General features: G+C 42.2%; 1 protein-coding gene across 2 annotated transcripts in view; it reads right to left on the bottom strand.

The window, feature by feature from the left end:
* Positions 1 to 4,555: 4,555 nt before the first annotated feature.
* Positions 4,556 to 18,607, bottom strand: part of lhfpl2 (LHFPL tetraspan subfamily member 2) — a 49,580-nt gene continuing 35,528 nt past the window's right edge. For both annotated transcript variants that reach the window (XM_023338691.1, XM_005802440.2), the window contains 2 exons: positions 13,134 to 13,940; positions 4,556 to 5,259 (listed from right to left, as the gene is read on the bottom strand). In XM_023338691.1, coding sequence (XP_023194459.1) covers positions 5,003 to 5,259; positions 13,134 to 13,551 — 675 coding nt within the window. In that variant the 5' untranslated portion in view covers positions 13,552 to 13,940 and the 3' untranslated portion in view covers positions 4,556 to 5,002. The remainder of the gene's footprint in view (positions 5,260 to 13,133; positions 13,941 to 18,607) is intronic.

Here is an 18,607-nt window from a genome sequence, read left to right as displayed (position 1 = left end):
CCATTGTTTCTTTTTGCAGCCATATCGGCCTAATGTAGTCTGCCTCTGTAAAATGCAAAAATAAATAAAAAGTGGACTTGTAATATCAGCTAACTACCACAGGGGGTCACCGGTTTTCCACCGATGTCTGATTTGACATTGGTGGATTTGACACCCGATTTATTATGAAGCTATTGAGAACAGTCACCACACGGAACCCCATGATGTATGTGAAAGATTTTCATATGCATTGTTATCTACACATTTTCTCGTCTCTGTCTCTATCTGTTCTTGTTTTGAAGTGCTGCAAAGTTGCACTGGACACAGAGTCTGAAATAACCGTAAACTATGTGATTTTATTTTTGGAACAACGAATCGTGACTTTTTATATCGTTTGCGTTTGTTTTGTTTATTTAATCTATGTTTAGAAGTTTAATTTTGATTTTTCATGTTTTGCTTCAGTACATATATATATAAATTAACTTGAATTTTAATTGAGTTTGAGATTCGGACTGTTTTTCAGTGTTTGGACAGGCAAATATGAAATCTTTCTAAGAACAAGTCAGTTTATCCCTTATATAATTATAGAATAATTAAACAATGAAACATTATATATATATCTCATTTGGACTGTTTTATTTGGGCGGGTTTTACATTGTGTTTCCACTGGAAACTGTCGGACCTGGCAACCCTGCCGAACAGGTGCACGTGTCATGCGCGATAGCGACATGGAGCTTCTACGGCCCGCGTGCCCAGGTGCCCGGCCACACAGCGACATGAAACCGTTCTGATATTCATCAACTCCGAAGCCCGGTGTAAAAATAATTTCTAGTCTCCTAACACGCTGAATCCGCCCGGACGCCTTGCTTAAATAACTGAAAACTTTTGCGGTCCAACCTGAAATTGTGTCCGTGTTGGCACCTTAACACACCTGTACAGTATCAGGGCCTAGATTGGGCCAGTAGGCCACTGAGAGCCATTTGCCACTGGAGCGTTTTGAAATCGCTACGTCTGTTTAGGTAAGTTGTTTGTCGGAACCCTTATTCTAAGTTTTTTTTTTTTTCCTGGTGAAATTATGGAAGCTATTTTTTGTGAATAAACAGAGCAGTGGACAAGGAACGACAGACCTTGGCCTCTCAGCAGCGGTTTGTTGGGCAGCTGGCTTCCCTAAAACATCTGAGGAGAAAAGATGGCCTCTAATACCGTCAGCAGATCGATGATGGACACTGAACCGACCACTACAATCAAGCTGAGGATTCTTCAAGCTGCCTGGGGGTCCGCCCGACTCATTAAAGTTAGGTGAGGTCAAGCAACTGCTCCGGTGGCGGATCCAGAAGACATCTCTAAGTAAGTGCTCTTGCTGGTTGTTGCTGACAGCCAAAGCACTTTTTTCTACTGCTGTGCTGGTTTGTTTTGATTCACTGTGATGAGCCGAGAAGGATTCTGCTTTGCTGAAAATTCTTTTATCTTGAGTTTTTTTCTTTGTTTTGCGCCGTTTTGATGCAACTAGCTTGTTGGAATCTTAAGTTTATGGTTGGAAATGAGTTGTGATGTGAAAGAAAGATGGCTGCCAAAGCTTTGGCGAATACAGTCGAACGGCTGCAGGAAGTGATTCAGCTTAGGCTTAGTACATATCACTATAATAAACCTTTGTAACATACTTACCTATTATTAAAGTGATGATTTATTGTAGCTATATTGACAAATGTTAGTGAACATATGTTGGGATAAAATAAGGAAGTTCAGTATTTAAATCACAGAATACCTTTTCTTTATTTTTTGTATCTACTTAATCTGTACTTGCCAGTATCATCTACTACAGTTATCAGTAACAAATTTTATGCGCGTTCAACAACAATTAAAAGTTAAACGTGAAAACCGATTATTTTTGCGGCAGAATAACGTGCGGTTCATGGGACTTCATTTCTCCTAATGGAGAGATCTGCTGAAGCTGCAGGTCAGAGGTCACAGAGGTAATATTCACACTGTCTGGTCCACCATCTGGTTTTTAGATTTTAACCTCAAACCAAAGAAGAAAAAGCCAAAATAAAAATTTGTGATTAGAAATTTAGAAATGAGAAATGTTCTCATTTGTAGAAAATTAGAAATTATTAAAGGAAATCTAACATGGTTAGTAGTTTGGAACTCCGCATCGGCTGAACTCATTATAGGAGATACTTCTCAGTGCAATGCTGGTGAAAACGTTGTTGAAGTGTTAATAGAGGAGCGATTTTGTGATGACTTCCTGAAGGCGGAGTTTCAGAAAGAGGAGGAGCTTCTTAAAGAAACAGAGACCCAATTTCAGGGCGTTAAATGTCGAAGTCAAATTTCTTTTGAATCGTATTTGATATGTACAGCATTTTTCTAACAACTGAAGGTAACATATTTGCTTGATTGTGCACTATATGCCAAAAAAAAATACATAATATTGTGTGCTTTAAATGTGTGCTGGTGTGAAATAATTTGCATTTGACATCATATACTAAATGTATGCATTTCTTAGATTTCGTGGTAGATACCTGGGAATAAGTTCTTATACTATATGTTTTTGCTTTAATGTTACAAGTAAGTTAAGATATTTTATACTAAATATTTTTAAAAAATATGGAGTGTGTACTTGTCTGTATGACAAATGCATATAGATTTTCTAAAACATTGCAGCTCTGTTCATGATCATGGTGTGACACTGTATTCACACGTAAAAACATTTACATGTTGGGGAAATTTGTAACTAAAATGCAACTTTAAGATACAATTACCCAAGAAACTGAGTTCAGTCATTTTTAAATCATTCACTTCTACAGTGTGTGGCCGTGAGTCCAAATCTTAGAGGAAATTTGAACTTAAAAGTTCAGTCATTTTTAAATCATTCACTCCTACAGTGTGTGGCCGTGAGTCCAAATCTTTCCCGTCAAGGTATGAGAAGAAGCAAAGCGTCAGAGGCTCTGGCTCCTTTCATCCTCGCTTTCTGAAATTGCAAATCAACCCAAAGCGTCTGGGAGCTAATTGGGCCTGACTCTCTGCAGCGCTCGTCAGATTGCACGGTTCATCAAGTGACCAATCTGGAAGTCATCAGACGCCGTTCGAGCTGAGCTTGCGGCGAGGGAAAGGGGGCTGCGGGGTCGTGCCAACAGCTTCGCTGCTGGCCGCGTGGATGGAGGAACATCTGGGGAAAGAGGCTGCTTGTGTTTTGTGTGTTCATTCACAGAAAAGACAAGAAGCAGGGTAGAACGGGTTTAGAACAGATCTGAAAGGTGTCTTAAGGTTTAAACCAAAAACAGCAATGCAGCCTGGGCTAGACTTTGGAAAGGGCTTACAGGGGCAGTAAGCCAGGGCTCCAAAAAAAAAAAAAAATTGCGTTTTCTGCGTATGTTCATGCTAATGTCATGGGCTCATTTTGTATTTAGTGTTTAATACACTAAAGATTTGCTGCTGTTGTATCATGACCTTAAGTGAATGAGAAAATGAGATATTAAACCCAACAAATTTTTATGCCAATGGTCAAAGTCCTTCTTTATGGCAGACATATTTAGCTCTCTGTCCCAGTTGAAGAAAAGCACTCTCTCAGCCTCACACTGCCACCACCATGTTTCACCAGGGGATGGAGTGTCAAAGGACAGCGCAGTGTTCATTTTCTGCCACGCATACCAATGTTTTGATTTGAGAATCGATTTTAAGAGCATAAAGATCGAGTATTGATATTTTCAGAACCGATCCAAACCGGACTACGAAGTGTGATATTATCCTTAGAAACGCAGACATACACTTCAGTTCTGCATCAGTGGAAAAACTGATCACCCACCGGCGGGAAAAAAAAGAGAAGCCCCCCACACCCGACCCTCTTTCCCACCTCCAATGCCAAACCGAGGTCTCGGCGCTGAGCCGGCTGCTCCGCTTGCTGCATCTCCTCCCTCACACCACCAGATAAACACCCACTACAGACATCATCAGTTTTCCCTTCTCTTTATTAGTTTGGCAGAAACAAATCAGAACAAATACGACACTGCCTTCGACTTGGCACACACACACACACACGCACGTATACGCACACACAAACTCCCTGAAACCAGACAGTACTAACAACAGCAATACTTCATTTCCTCGCGTCCTCGTCGTTCAGTCCGAGTCTTTTGTGCAGGGATTCCAGGCGGTCCGACCAAAGAGGACCAGAACCTTCTTCACAGAGCGTCCATTGGACCGTCCTCCTGCAGTCCCGAGTGAATCCTTCCCACCAATACATTTCAGCGGTCTACAAAAACATGAATCGTTCAAATAGTACATTCTGGAAGCTCGAACAGGACATCCACTCTGAGCTAAAGGCTGCTTATTCTGACTGAGTAGTGGTTCCCTTGATGAGTTAATACTCACTTGTGGCACACAGTTAAAACAAAAAGAACCAGGTTTGCTGGTCGCGATATTATAACGGCGCATTAGAGCCATTGTAGATTAATTTTTTAAAAAGTAGCTTCGGGCCATGAAACTTGGAAATTTGAGCGTTAAATGTCAAAACTTTACATAAAAAAACTCAGGAATTTTGAGTTTAATAAAGAAAAGTTCCAAAGGTTTTTTTGTTTTGTTTTTTTCTAGAACATTTCTGGGGTGTTTTGCAGAGATTTGCTCTTTTTTCCTACCTACAATGGCCCTAATACGTCGCCGTACGATCTGGTGACAAAATCACCAGGTTACAATTTCTTTACATATTTATTTTTTAAGAGTGGCAAGAGTGATGTCATCGGGCCAGCCAAGATCAAGCCGAGCATCATTCTGCAATCATAGCTATGTACAAAATACATATAATCACATTTATTTACAGAACATGTGGCGACAGCAGAGCCACGACATGAATACAATAACAAACACAGCACCTCCTGGTGTCACAGGGACAAAGACGGCAAAGACACACAAAAAAAAACTAAACAAAAATAAAACTTGGCACTTGCAGATTTCTCCCACATCGACACAAAACAGAGACGAAATAAGAGTCGGTTTTTAGTGGTAAACAATGCCGCAGCTTCTCCAGCCCTCACAGGAGGCAGATCAGGCTCTTGCCCTCCTCGATCTCCTCCTGGACTTTGTCGCTGGACGTGGCGATCTCGGCCTGAGCCGAGAAGACGGCGCAGATGAAGGTGAGAACGGTGCCCCCCATGGCGGTGTAGAAGGCCCAGCCCATGGAGCAGAGCCCGGCGCGGTACGGGGCGGCGTCATGGCCGCAGTACAGCTGAACTTTGTCGGAACCCCAGCCAGCAGGGTACAACATCAGACCCAGAATCAGGAACAGACCTGTGGGAAGACGAGCGGATCGGGTGGTTAGCTTGGAGGGTTTGGTGATTAAACGCAGCTTAAGCAGCAGCCCACTAGTACGACGGTGAATTAGGGTGATTGTAGATAGAAAAGAAGAAAAAAAAGAGTACATTTCCAATGGAAAACAAGAAGATTTTGAGATTAGGCTCAGAAATTTTATAGACAAAACAAGGACATTTCTGAGTTTCAAAGGTTGAAAATGTTTTACTTTTGAAACTCGGTTTCAAATCTTTTTTCAGTTTCAATTTTTATTATCTGTTCCAAATCCTTTTTGTTTCTAATCTTTTGTTTCAAAACTTTTTTGAGGTAAAATTTTTCTGTTTCAAATCTTTTTGTTTCAAAAGGTTTTTTCATATATATATATATATATATATATATACATATATATATATATATATATATATATATATATATATATATATATATATATATATTTTTTTTTTTTTTAACTTTTGAGACGTGCAGGAAATGAGGATTTCAGCTGTGATATTTTCACTCCCTCTTCCCCCTCCCTCTGAACCCAGTCTTATTTTGTTTCTGTAATTTAGCTGCATACATAATATGCCGTCATAGAGAGGATTGTGGTTATTGCACAAAAATATATAGCATGTGATGTCAAACTGACTTTCTGTTAGATTTATTTATGGGTTTTAGTTTTGCATGATGAAGAATGGGAGGAGGGGAAAATATCTAAGTGTGATTTACAGCTCAGATATTCTGATCTGAGAGTTGGTAGTTTGGCAATAAAGTCAAGTTAAGAACCCTAGAAGGAGCTTTACATTTTAAGTGTATGCAGCTCATATTAGAAATATTCACTGCAGGTTTTCATGCCAGGTTTAAGTTCAGGTATGCATTCTTGTAAGATACTATAATGGAAAACAATGTGTACAGGTGAGAAGATGCATTAAAGAAGATACATGGATCAGGAGCACTAAAATATTGATTTTACAGGAGTTCAAACATGTGGCCTTGTTATATTTAATTGATTTGTGTTTGTTTGATTGGCTGGTTTAGCATGCTAGCATGTTCCTAGGCATGTGCATAAGGCCGCAATAGCTAACAACAGCTAACAGGGTAACTAAGTAACTACTGCAGCTTGGTCTAGGAATGGCACGTGACCAGATCCGCTGCCAGATATTTGACTAATAAAAATGTAATCAATTGTAGAAAATGTGTTTAAGATGCCTGCTAAACATTGAAGTGTACACTGCTTAAAGAGAAACATGGGATGTCTACTTTCTCCCCAGAATAACTGAACCACATAAGAAATGACAGCAGAATACATGTTGTGGAATCAGACATTAATGTAATGTTATGTTCAGTTTGGCTCAGTAAACAAAACTGGAGTTCACCAACTTCTAGCAGCAGAAAACCAGTTGGGGTTTGCCGTTTGCTGTGGTTAGCAACCAAGTTAACTACTATTAGCTACACACTGATTATGCCTCTGTTTTATGATAGGAATACATAAAACAGAGGCACTGTGTATAGATATCACAGGTTTATTTACTCCAACAACTTGCTAACACGTGGCAGCCATATGGGATATTTAGCTTGACTTTCCTTGACTTTCCAAGCTGTAAATTTGACATTGGCTGAAATTCTTATAGATTTTTCTGTTTGGAAATGTAATATTCAGCTTTCCAAGAGCAAATTATATTCACTATTACTTTTATTAAAACGGTACACATCTTCACTTCTTTTATATGAGCTAGCTAGTATTAGCACTGCAGTACTTCTAGCAGTTGCTAGGAGCATGGAAAGAAGCAGTTTGAACCCATAATAAGTAATTGCTTAAAAGTTAAAAGGAGGTCACTTTATTTTTATGTTTTACATCCATTACGTTTGCCTTGTGTTGGCCATTGGTGAAGTACAGTAGTTAGCTTACTTAGTTTAATTAGCTTTTAGCTGGGCTTCAACATTAGCGTCTAGCTGTATTTCCATGTGTTAATGTCGCATAAAATCCTAGTGAGGGGATTCCAAGGTGCCTCTGCTGTGAGGTACTGCAGACAAAAACATTTCCCGTCGAACTCCCATTACGACACTTAAAAAAGGGAACGATTTTCTGATTTCCCGCCAAAACATGCGACCGAACATAAATGCAGCAAGACCCTCGAGTATGACAGGAAAGAGCAGCCCACCCCTTGAATCTTCATACGCAGTCCTGGCAAAGGAAAGCGGAGAACAACAGGATAAGGTAGCCGACCCAACCGCATGGTGTCCTGCGTCTCAGTGGAAGTCATGAAAGCAGCAAACTGCTTTTATTTTATTTTTTTTCAGCACACCAACGCGTTACAGATCCGACAGAATTTGAATTCGATTTGAAGTCGCAAGGTTTCCTTTAGATGGGTCAGCCGGCCAGACGAGGTTCCTGCCACCGATGGAAGCTCAGGGGGAAGACATTCATACTAATGCAGTTACAGAGACCCAATGAGACGTACAGGAAATGAGGACTTCAGCTGTGATATTTTCATCCCCTCTTCCTCTCTCTGTACCAGGTCTTATTTTGTTTCTGTAAAACAAGGAGGTAAAATGCTGTCTCTCTTAATCCCTCTTCCTCTCTCCTCGCTTCCTTTCTTTCTCCTCTCTCTTCAAGCACCCAATATCACATTAAACAAGGAAATGAAAACTAGGTCATAAATTCTTTCCACATGTTGCTGCACTGCCCAGACGTCCAGGCCAGGCCTGGTGATGGATTGAAGGCATGGTTTTAATTCCCAACACCACCCCACCCCTCCTCTGACACCCCCACTCCCCCCTTACACACACACACAGACAGATACACGCAGTCATTCCCAGCCCCCGCCACCTCCTCCACCTTAAAACTGGACTCTCTAACCTAATATCCTACTGAGCTCCGCCCTCATTTAGCCTCAATAACCCTTTGCACTGGCTCTTGTCTGCGTTGCTTCCAGACTGTCAGTTCTCCGCCGTCAGTCCATCTCTGATAGCGGCCGATCCTTTCCCCCAATGCCAATTTTCTTCCGTTCGGAGAATAAATAGGAAGTCTGGAATGGGGCTGGTAGTCGATATTTAGAAAGAGATGCTATGACTTTTTACGGTTTTGCACCAAAGTGTAGAAGAACTGGCATCCATTTCTAAATTTATTTGACAACCCCCTCCCCCTCCCACCTCAAATTAGGTTTTTCAAACTTGATGCAGAAATATTTTTGGACTTCCAGTTCAACCTCAAAAATAACACCCATACACAAAACAGAAAGAAAAAGATTGTATATTATGAACTGCAATTCGCTTTTCATTGATGCTCCTGGGCGTTAATCCCTCGTAGAGTACTTAATAGGGCGAAGGTGTTTCTTTATATTCCATTAATGCCGGTTGTGTTATATTCAACACATACCGCGGATCATGTTCCCATAAACTCATGATCCGATTTAAACCAGAACATAATTTTCTCCATTCTGCATACGAATCTATTGTGTGTGCGATACTCGAATAAACAATCTGCGGAACAGAAAAAACATAGATTGTTGATTATTCTATAAATTGTAAATGAAATGAAGCAGTAAGGGGGTAAAAGTACATGAGGCTGGCTGACAGCGTTAAGACCCGCCTCCTGGCTCTGATTGGTTGTTTTTGGTTGGGAGTGGTGCATTTCTTCAATAATAACTGAGAGGAGATCTTTTCACAAATTATCTGTCTCATACTAAACTGTCACAATATTGAGACAGTTTTAACTTTCATTAAAAACAAATAACATCTTAACATTCCCTAATAAAAGTTGAATTTTATCCTCTCAGGAAAACATTCCATGAGTATTTCCACTCAATACTCATGAGTCATCGCCATGACAATAATAACTTCCTTATCTGGGTCTGTCAGGCCCAGTTTTATCTTCATTGTACCACACCTGCGGTGTAAACACAGATATCCAGGAAATGCTCTTAAAGGCCTGGCTGTGCTGTTTTCCTATTAGTCAGAGCTGACGTGTCTGCTTCTCTGCTTTATATGAAGTGGGATTTCTTCCGTCAGTGACAAGAACTCCATAAAAACAGCCCTAAACTCCTGCTGGAGGGTGTTTCGTTCCTTTCGCTTCCAGTCTGGAGTTTCGTCAAGCTCTGTACCTAAACCTGCAACAGGGCCTGTGACTCAAGGCCAGAGGAAACTTTATTGTGGCTAATAAAGGCACACGGCAGCAAACACACAGGAATCAGAGACAGTTTTACAGCTGAGTTTGTTTGGCGTCTCGTCTCTAATCCTTTTCCTGCTCCAGTGAGGCAGGCATTTCAGTAAAAGTGGAAATAAATTCTCTTATAGGTAGTCTAACTGCTGCATAACAAGCCTTTTGGGGGCCTTTAAAATGTGCGCCGCCAGGATGCAATGCTTAGCCGACTGACCCTCTGCAGAATGACTCTGCAGAAGTCTGCTCGAGTCATTCTGCTAGTCTTATAACCGACCAAGCCTATGCTGTGGCTTTTAACATTTTGCGAGACATGGCAGTGTTCAGGACGCGTGTCACATGGGTCCGGGTGACATCGGGGTAATGTGGAGATGAGGCTAATGGGACTGGAAGTCACTTGAGCGCAATGACGCGACCATCTCTGGCAGCTGCATCGCAATCTTCCCATCTGAGGTCAATCGCTTTCCCAAACATCTGCCGTCTGGTTCCAGTTTTCTCATTACCGCGGTGACGATACACTTTCTGGAAATAATCATTAGCAACAGAAAGTCGACGTGGTATATAGTCTCTTCGGTAGATATCAGCCGGAGTGATTATCACCCGCCAAACTCTTCAGAAAATGAACTATGTTTAAGACTGTGAAACGCATTAATGAATGACTGATGCTGGAGGAAGAACGAATCAACAGAAACATTTATAATGACACGACAGGCGGCAGGCCGGCTCCGGTTTCAACCCACTCAAGTGAAATGAGGGAATGGGAAAAGTGATCAGAGTTCAGCTGCAGGGAAGCGAGGGAAACTTGGTCGCCTCGTTTCGATGTTCGAAGCTCCCTTTGCCTCGTTTCCACTTCCACATCCTCATCCTGACTGAGCTGCATGTTGTCTGCACAGATTTGGTAAAGAAAGTCAGAGAGGATTTGTTGTCACTGCTGTTCAAGCGATGAGTCTGAGATGATTTGACTTTTGCACCTGCAGAGTTTTACAAAGGTTTTTGTCTGACTTTACCGACTCGTCCCTTACAAACAGCAACTTCTCAAAGTAGAGGCTGTGAATCTCTTCACTCTTTCACGCTTTTCGAGTCGAATTCATCGCTCCGGCCAGTAAAGACATATTGAACTTATCCACCGATGAAGATTGTTTCAATTTTAGTTCAAAACGTGGAGGCAGGGAAATTGACAGACCTGGTTAAGTCGACATCAATGACATAAAAACCAGAAATGTTCAACTTCTAATGATCATTCAGAGGACATACAACAAAAAAGGTCTAAAAACAAGAAAACTGATGTTACTGTGGACGCTCCGTAGTCCACACATTATACAAATAGGTTCTAACACCAGCACTAGTATTTGGTTAGATATTATGTTAGCACACTACACCTTAGCACACATTACTTTTGTAACTTTTTCATAATCCTGGTAGGGTGTTTGCCTACTCTTATTAACAGAATTGGTGAGGATCATTACAGATTCAGTTTTTATTTAAAAAAATCCATATATCTTAAATAGGCTTAAGACATGGTGCCATTAAACAAGCCAAATACTAACATAATTTAGCCGATCCAAAGCTAGCTTTTCCATATTCTTGGGATAATATTCCATCCAATTGAGTTCTAGTTCCCATCATCCGCACTGATAAGAGAACCGGTGATGAAACTTAAACGCATCGTGTAAATGAATCAAACTAAGTTTACCCAAGTTAATTTATTAACTTGTCAAGTTAAATTGTTTTTAAAACTGCATTTTCTCTTTTTTCCAGTGTAACTGACAATTTGAGGTCAGGATAAAGAATTTGGATGTAGCACCACAGCATGACGGTACCTCTGCCATGCTTGACAGTTATGTAATCTGTGTCTCGCATTTTCTTATACTTTTCTGCTGCTACGGCCAAGTCAAAGTCCATTTGAGAATTTGAGGCAAGATGTAAAAATACATTGAAATTTGTTTCAGGAATATGACAAGTTGTGAAAAAAAATATTGAATTGTATGACTAACTTTAGCAAGGCGCACAATAAAACCTCCTATAATAAGTTATTTTAAGCTCACTGTTATAACGGCTGCTTGTCTTGGACCAGTTGAATGGTTTCGGTGGATTCTGAGGACCGGGTTTACAGCCTTTGGCATGTCCTTCACCACTCGCCCAGCTTTTCTCTTTGGGCCCGCACCAGATAAACAACAGTGGGGGAGGACAGCCATAATCACCGGTGGGGGTGAAGACAGAGACCGCTCCTTTAAGCGTGACCTCAAGGCCTCCTCCCGTCTATAATTCACCTCGTCGTGTCAAAGTGGCCCGAGCTCTTCCCTCAGTCGCAGAACGCGCATACAAACAGATACGCATGCGTACGTCTTGGATGATAGGGCTCCAGCTGACCGGGTAAACATTTGGGGCGACGGTCGCCCCCAGGTGACGACGGAACGTCTTCCTCGTCTTTTCATTTTCTGCGCACGACAAAGTTACCCCACCTCCCGGCCCCAGAATGGCTCCAGTAGAATAAAAACACATAATTCCAGCAGTGGGAGTTGTGGAGCCAGTAATGAAGCGTTTAGCTTTGAGCAGAGCTTCTCATTTACCTTGATGAACGCCGGAGGCCACAGGAATGAACAGAAACAATGCGGCTCGGGTGAACCGAGGCGGCTCTATTTATATCTGAGTCAAACCAAACTACAGTCAAGAAGGAACGATGTATATTGGAGCATGCGCAGCTGGGCTGAAATTGGTTCTTGGTCAATCGAATGCTGACTAAGGTGTATGCTGAGAAATGTGTCAAACAAAAAAAAGCTTGTTGCTATGGAGATTAGTGCTGAAAATGTCTGGCGTCCAGCTGGGAGATGTGTACTGAATATGTGGTTGGAAGCAGATTTTACACCCTGTCAAGTTTTTCACATTTTGGCCTGTGGTTGGCTTTTAATGTAGTGTTTCAGTTATCATGATAAATTTCTTATAAGAATTTTGATCAATGTCACAATTAATGATGCTTAAAAACCCACAAAACTCTCCACATTCTTGAGATTCCTTATTTATTTATTTTTTCCCCCAAGTTTTGTTCAGTGCGAGAAGCTGATTAATATGAGAAGTAGCCAAGGAAGCTATGGTAACCCTGGAGGAGCTGCAGCGATCCACAGCTCTGGTGGGAGCATCTGTTGACAGTATATCAATACTTCCTGAAAAGCTGCTTTTTCTATTCTTCATGAAATTCCAAGAAGAAATCCATGGTGGAAAGAAAGAGGTGAGAATTCAATTTGCCTTTGAGGGTCACAGCAAACATGTGACAGAAGGTGTTTTGATCAGATGATATCAGAAGTGAACTTTTTGGCCTACAAGCAGAAAGTAGTCATGGTAACACATAGTGTTAAATTTAAAGGGAAGACAGATGGAGCCAAGTATAGGGCAATCCAAAAAGAAAAATCAGAGACTGCAAGTCTCTGATTTTTCACTATATTATATTATTATATGCACTATATTATTTAGTTATTTATTTAGTTTAGTTATTATTTACATTATTTGTAAAATAAAAAAACCCATTAAATCCATGTATTGCTATCCTTCCACTCCATAATCATGCACTACAGTTGTTTGTCTTGGTTATATTAATAGCCTAAAATAATGTAAAATACTTTTAAGTAGTACCTGAACAACACCATCTTGGAAATAAGAACAGATCTGAAAGGACTGAACAGGCAGCGAAACGTGTTTAGATCCAAAACAAAGATCCTCTCACCTGCGATCCCTTGCAACAGTCCGCACACATTGAAGATGCTCTTCTTCATGATGCTCTGGAAGCACATGGTGAAGATGGAGATGAACGCCACGGCACACAGCAGCAGGATCCCCGCGGCCAGAAAGATGGAGGTGGCCTGCCAGAACCCGCTGGCAATCTCCCCGAAGTGAACGGCGTACGGTCCGCACAGTATCCCCCGCTGCATGTGGGCCAGCTTGATGCAGCGCCCGTAGATCCCCAGAGTCGGTCTGTAGGCCTCGCCGGCCGCCGTGGCGAGGTGGGGGTAGACGGAGTCGTGCGTGCGGGGGAACCCCACCAGCCAGTCGGTGCTCATGAAGGCGATGAGCTCGCTGAAGGCAGCCACGATGCTCAGCAGAGTCCACAGCATGGAGCGGCAGGTGACAATGACATGGCACATGGCTGACGGTCGCTCAGGGTTACCGACGGGTGCTGAGATGCGAGAAACGTACGTGGGCTACCTGTCTCGTAAACACCGCCAAGCTGAGGTTACGATCCTTCTCCAGAGGAGACGTGGGAACAAGGCAAACCCTTTGCAGGAAGGACACACAAAGGTTCACATCAATGATTCACAGTCCGCACCGTCCCTCTTGTCCCCTCGCGAGTTGTTTCACTCTTCTTATCTTCCGCCAGAGTCTTTTCAGAACAGCTGTCGCTCCGTCCTCCTCTGGGCCAACCCTCCTTCTGTCAGCTTGGTCTTCAGACTCTTCTGCTGACTGCTGTTTGGTGTCTACATTGTATTGAAGTCGTTTTGCCACAGCCAGCCCGCTGGCGTCACTTCAGACACACCTAAGAGATAAAAAAAACACACACAGGGAATCAAGAACAAGAGTGAGCACTTTAATTGCATGCATAAAAGGTAATTGCACGTATGCGAGAAGCTCAAAGATGAGCGGCAAGTTTTTGTGCCGCGTACTGAGGGAGCCCGGGACTCGATACGGCTTCCCGCTTTGATGATCGGAAAAGACGTGCAGAGGTTGAGGAAAAGTGTGCGGAAGGAGCAGAGAGAGGAGGAAGGGAGGCTGCTGGTGTAGATCTTGAAGGGAGGAGTGAGAGGGGGTCTAATGAGTTGTGGAAAGATGAGTTTGTTTCAAAAGGGCCTTCTCTCTTTTCACTTTGTTTATGTTAAAGGATTTGTGATCAGGTCACTCAGGCTGCTTCCTACTCCCTGCGAATCGTCGACTGAAGTTGTAAAAATGAAAAGGAGAAAATTTATGTGCGTGTCTGGCTGTGTTTTTGTGTGCGCACTGTGGAGAAGGAGATGGGGAGGTTAAAATAGACGGGGAGACGTCGGAACGACGAGCGGATGCAGACTGAGAGAAAAACAAGCTTGGGGCCTCTCATCTGGCAGCCCACACAGCTGACCTGAGGTCAGCCAACGGATGATGGGATAACGGCCGTCCGGCTGTCACGTGACTGCTGATAAACTCAGTGCATCAACTCTGCTGAATCAGGGGGCACTAGAGTCAGGAAGTGACATTTTGTATTGACTTTATTTACCCTTCATCTAACCACAGCAGATCTTCCCCAGACGGTTTGCTGTTCATCATCATCAAAATACACACAGCAAACACTTTACTTTACCAGCACAGAGTTGCATCTCATTTTGCCTTCAGAGCTAATAACTGTCATGTGACTTTCTCGTCACACTGCAGACACATTCACCCACTTACATCCACAAATGCACATTATACACACCGAAAGGCAAAACAGCAGGCAACTTTAGGCCAAAGTGCTTTGACCAAAGTCACATCGACTTGTGAAGGAAGCAGGATTCATATCGACAAACTTCTGATTTCAAGACATCTCCAATACTGAAGTGGTCAAATCAGCAGTAAAGTATGTCATCTGCATATGGGTGTACTTGAATCGTACATCCATACGGTTAAAGCAAAATTTTTACGGATGCATGACTACTTCTTTCAAATGCTTCCTTTGAGGATTGCTCCTTCCTTTTGTCTCTTTGTCCTGGAATAATCTTCAGGTCATACAAGTCATACTTGTATTTAACATAGTGTTATTACTCACCATTGTAACTATCTTATTTAGGACAAAGCTAGCATTGTAGACGTAGGAAAGAGAAGTAAATAACTACATTTGATGACCCAAAGAGCAAGCAAGCGTCACCAAACTCCAACAACTCAACTGAAAAAGAGATGCTTTATCTACCAACTCAGTCTAAGAGTTGTTTTGTAGGGATTTTTGCTAAAAATGGAAATATGTGTCATGGCAGCTAAATTAGTGTTCAACAGCAGTTTTTAACCACACAGTGTCTGGCCGAAGCTTCAAACTTGTCATTACCGTTCCTATTTAAACAAGTTTACTGATTAGATTGTGGGCTGCATTCTTTCTGAAAAGGCGATGAAACTAATCTGATTAGTAACTCTAATGCTCTGATGGGAACGGCGCGTTATCGAAAGAGGACTGTAATGGCTTTATATTTGGGAAGTTCTTGACTTTTCTAGTAAACGCTGCTTCACACACATCCCCAAAAAGATTGCAAAACCTGTCATCTTTGGCCACCGTTTAGTGAAACACAGCAATTCCTGACAAAGCAACAACTTATTCAACTGGATTTCTTTCCAAATTCGAGCTACTCATGCTGTTCCAACTGAAACATAAGCTTTCCCCGGAGTTATTTTCCTTACATCGACAATTGTATAAAATTTCATAGATTAGGTAGCTTAGCTTGATTTATTAGGCTGTAAAACAGCTCTTTTCAGTCGAGTGACTGAAACGACAGATTCTGGTTAATTGCAAGAGAATAAAGGACCTCCTCGTTCACGACTTCTCTATCCAAACCCCAAGTAGAATCTCCAAAAAGCCTCTGGAAACAAAACAAGCGAACTTTCAGTGAGTTAACAAAAGTATGAGATTTTATCTATGAGAGGCATTAACAAATGTAAGCTGAGCGCACATTAAAAGAGCAGCGGGGATGCCAGAGAAGATTAAAAGGTGCTTATACAAGCCTTTGTGCTCATGTTATAAATACAGCTCTGGGCCAAATCTCAAAGCTGTTTCTTCTCTTTGAGTCTACTTTTTTTTCCCCTCCCTGCCTCGGTTTCCCTGCTGCCTCTTGGGAGTCTGTTAGTCATTCTCCGACCGGAGTTTGGCAGGGCAGCAGAGAGAGCAGGGGACCGCTGTTGACACGTGTGCCGGCCGCACTGAGAGGTTTCCATCCCTCGGTCCCCGGTGATCCCTCCCAGCAAGGGATAGGAGGAATGCTGGTCCCTTTGTGGTCACATCTCAAGTGTGTGTGTGTATGTGTTTTTAAGAGCAGTGTGCACACGCACACATGCGAGCGCACGCTCTGGTCTACGTCATCCTGTGGCGATATCAAGACAAGTCTTCTTTCTTTTTTTTTTCTTCTAGCAGACAAAGTGACCCAGATCTCTGGTCTTATGCAGGGTGGTGTGTGTGTGTGTTTGCACAAACTAGCACTGTGTATGTTTGGATTGTGTAAAACAGAGGAGCTCATAAGATCGGGCGCAGACAGCCGACTCCATTGGAGTTGGACTAAAGTTAACTCCATGAATCACAAATGTTCTCGTTGCCTCACCATGAAAAGCTCCGGGAACAAAGGCAAAGCTCTTTCAAAGACTCCGCTCCACCTCTCGCACTCATACAGCTGATGTCTCTGCAGTGTTTTGACAAGAGACGCGGTCTGACGCGAGGACGTGAGACAAACGGGCCGTCCAAAGGGGTCGGGGTCAAACATTTGCCGGCCCGTTGCGAAGACTAATTCCTCACTGACAGGAATATAGTTGAAAAACACACCGGAGCTGAAAGAATCCAAACCAGCTGGGGGAATATGGAGCATGCACGACCTGGACATTTAACCTTTGACCTTCGCCTAGCTGCAATGTGGTTGAATCGCGTGCCAGCTAGAGGCACAATTCCTTGCTTCTCTAAGGTTCGTCTCGAAAGGGGATTTGAAGATGTAAAACTAGTCCAGTTCCGTTAATGTGCCTGGTATTTGTGGCAACATGTGCCCAGACGTCTGCCAAGAGCTCCCAGACACACGGATCTGAACCCAAGTTTCCCAAGATAGAGAGGTCCATCTAAGTGGGGCTCAACTTGGATTTATGATGTCCCTAATACTCTGAGTAACCCGGGGGGGGGAGACGGGGGATTATTCGAGGTTCAGTTTACATCCAAAGAGGAGTTTAAAACCCCCAGACTGCAGCAACTACCCCACTGACCTCCCACTCTAATCCCCATGACCGCCACTACTTAAAGGACTCTCAACATCTGACACATGTGCCCCCCCCAAAGCTCGAAGGCAACTGCTCGCAGGAAACCCGAGCTGGACCCAGAATCAGAAGACAACCAGGGGTTTCCAGGCAGGACAAAAGTGCGGTCTGTTGTGGTTAATTGATGAATTTGAATGATCAGAATGATAAAAGACGCGCAATGATTCTGTAAGATGTTGAACTGTATTAGAACTGCAACAAGGACGATGCTGCACAGCTAGCATGTGATGCGTTACGCTGATGATACAGCAATACATGCAGTGTTGTTGAAGGATGGTAGAAGATTTAAAAATGTGTGTCTACATATGACTGTTTACAGTCTGTCCCACAAAAAGTAAGCACTTTGATAATGAAACAACAAAAGAGAGTAATCATGTTAGCTAATTTCATTTGGGGATTAACAAAGTAACATGACATTTAATTTAGTTAGTCACTTTTCCTTTGAACTATTGTCAGCAGACCCCTAAACTGTCGCCAGCTCCACTAATCAAATAATCAGATCACAAATTGAAGGCGGGATGTCATCTCAACTCTTAAATTTCCCATAGAGAGTAGAGAACTACCAAATCGCCATCAGATTTCACAGCGATGGATTTCTACACTATTGTCGTCAAGAGAATAAAAGGCTTCGATAGCTTTCAAAGACCTTAGAGATGACGTTTCAGAAAGTACTGAGTAACATCCTTAACGTGACTCAGCATGGAGTCAGTTTAAGGAAAAAGCTCAACTTTCATTGTAAAGCCAAACCAATCAGATAGCTGGCTCAATGAGCAAAACATACTACTGTGTTTTTGTGGATTTCTGTCAACATTTGTTTCAGTAATGTGCACTGAGGCGGATCAGTCGGTGCCAGTTGTGAAAAACCACTTTTTTACTAAAGTTTGCTTGCTTAAATTTGATTGGTACCTGTGAGAGATTCTATAATTTTTCAGATATTCATGAAGTCATAAATTTGCTTGCTTGAATATTAATCTAATTATACTTTACCCTGTTGACATTAAATGTGACGGTAGTTTACTTTATAGCTTTTGCAAAAATTCCCTTACCTTTCAAAGACATCTGAGCTTGTATTAAGTTATGGCATGTCAAAAAAACTCAGAATAAAATATATTTCCACTATTTTTGCTTAGCTGACCTGGACACAGTCAAAATATTGATTATTTGCTAAATGAGACAATCAAATTTCCATGAAACAAAGATGAT

Source organism: Xiphophorus maculatus, chromosome 8, assembly GCF_002775205.1.
Source record: "Xiphophorus maculatus strain JP 163 A chromosome 8, X_maculatus-5.0-male, whole genome shotgun sequence".
In the NCBI taxonomy this organism is placed as follows: Eukaryota; Metazoa; Chordata; class Actinopteri; order Cyprinodontiformes; family Poeciliidae; genus Xiphophorus; species Xiphophorus maculatus.
This window is presented reverse-complemented; position numbering and strand designations above follow the sequence as displayed.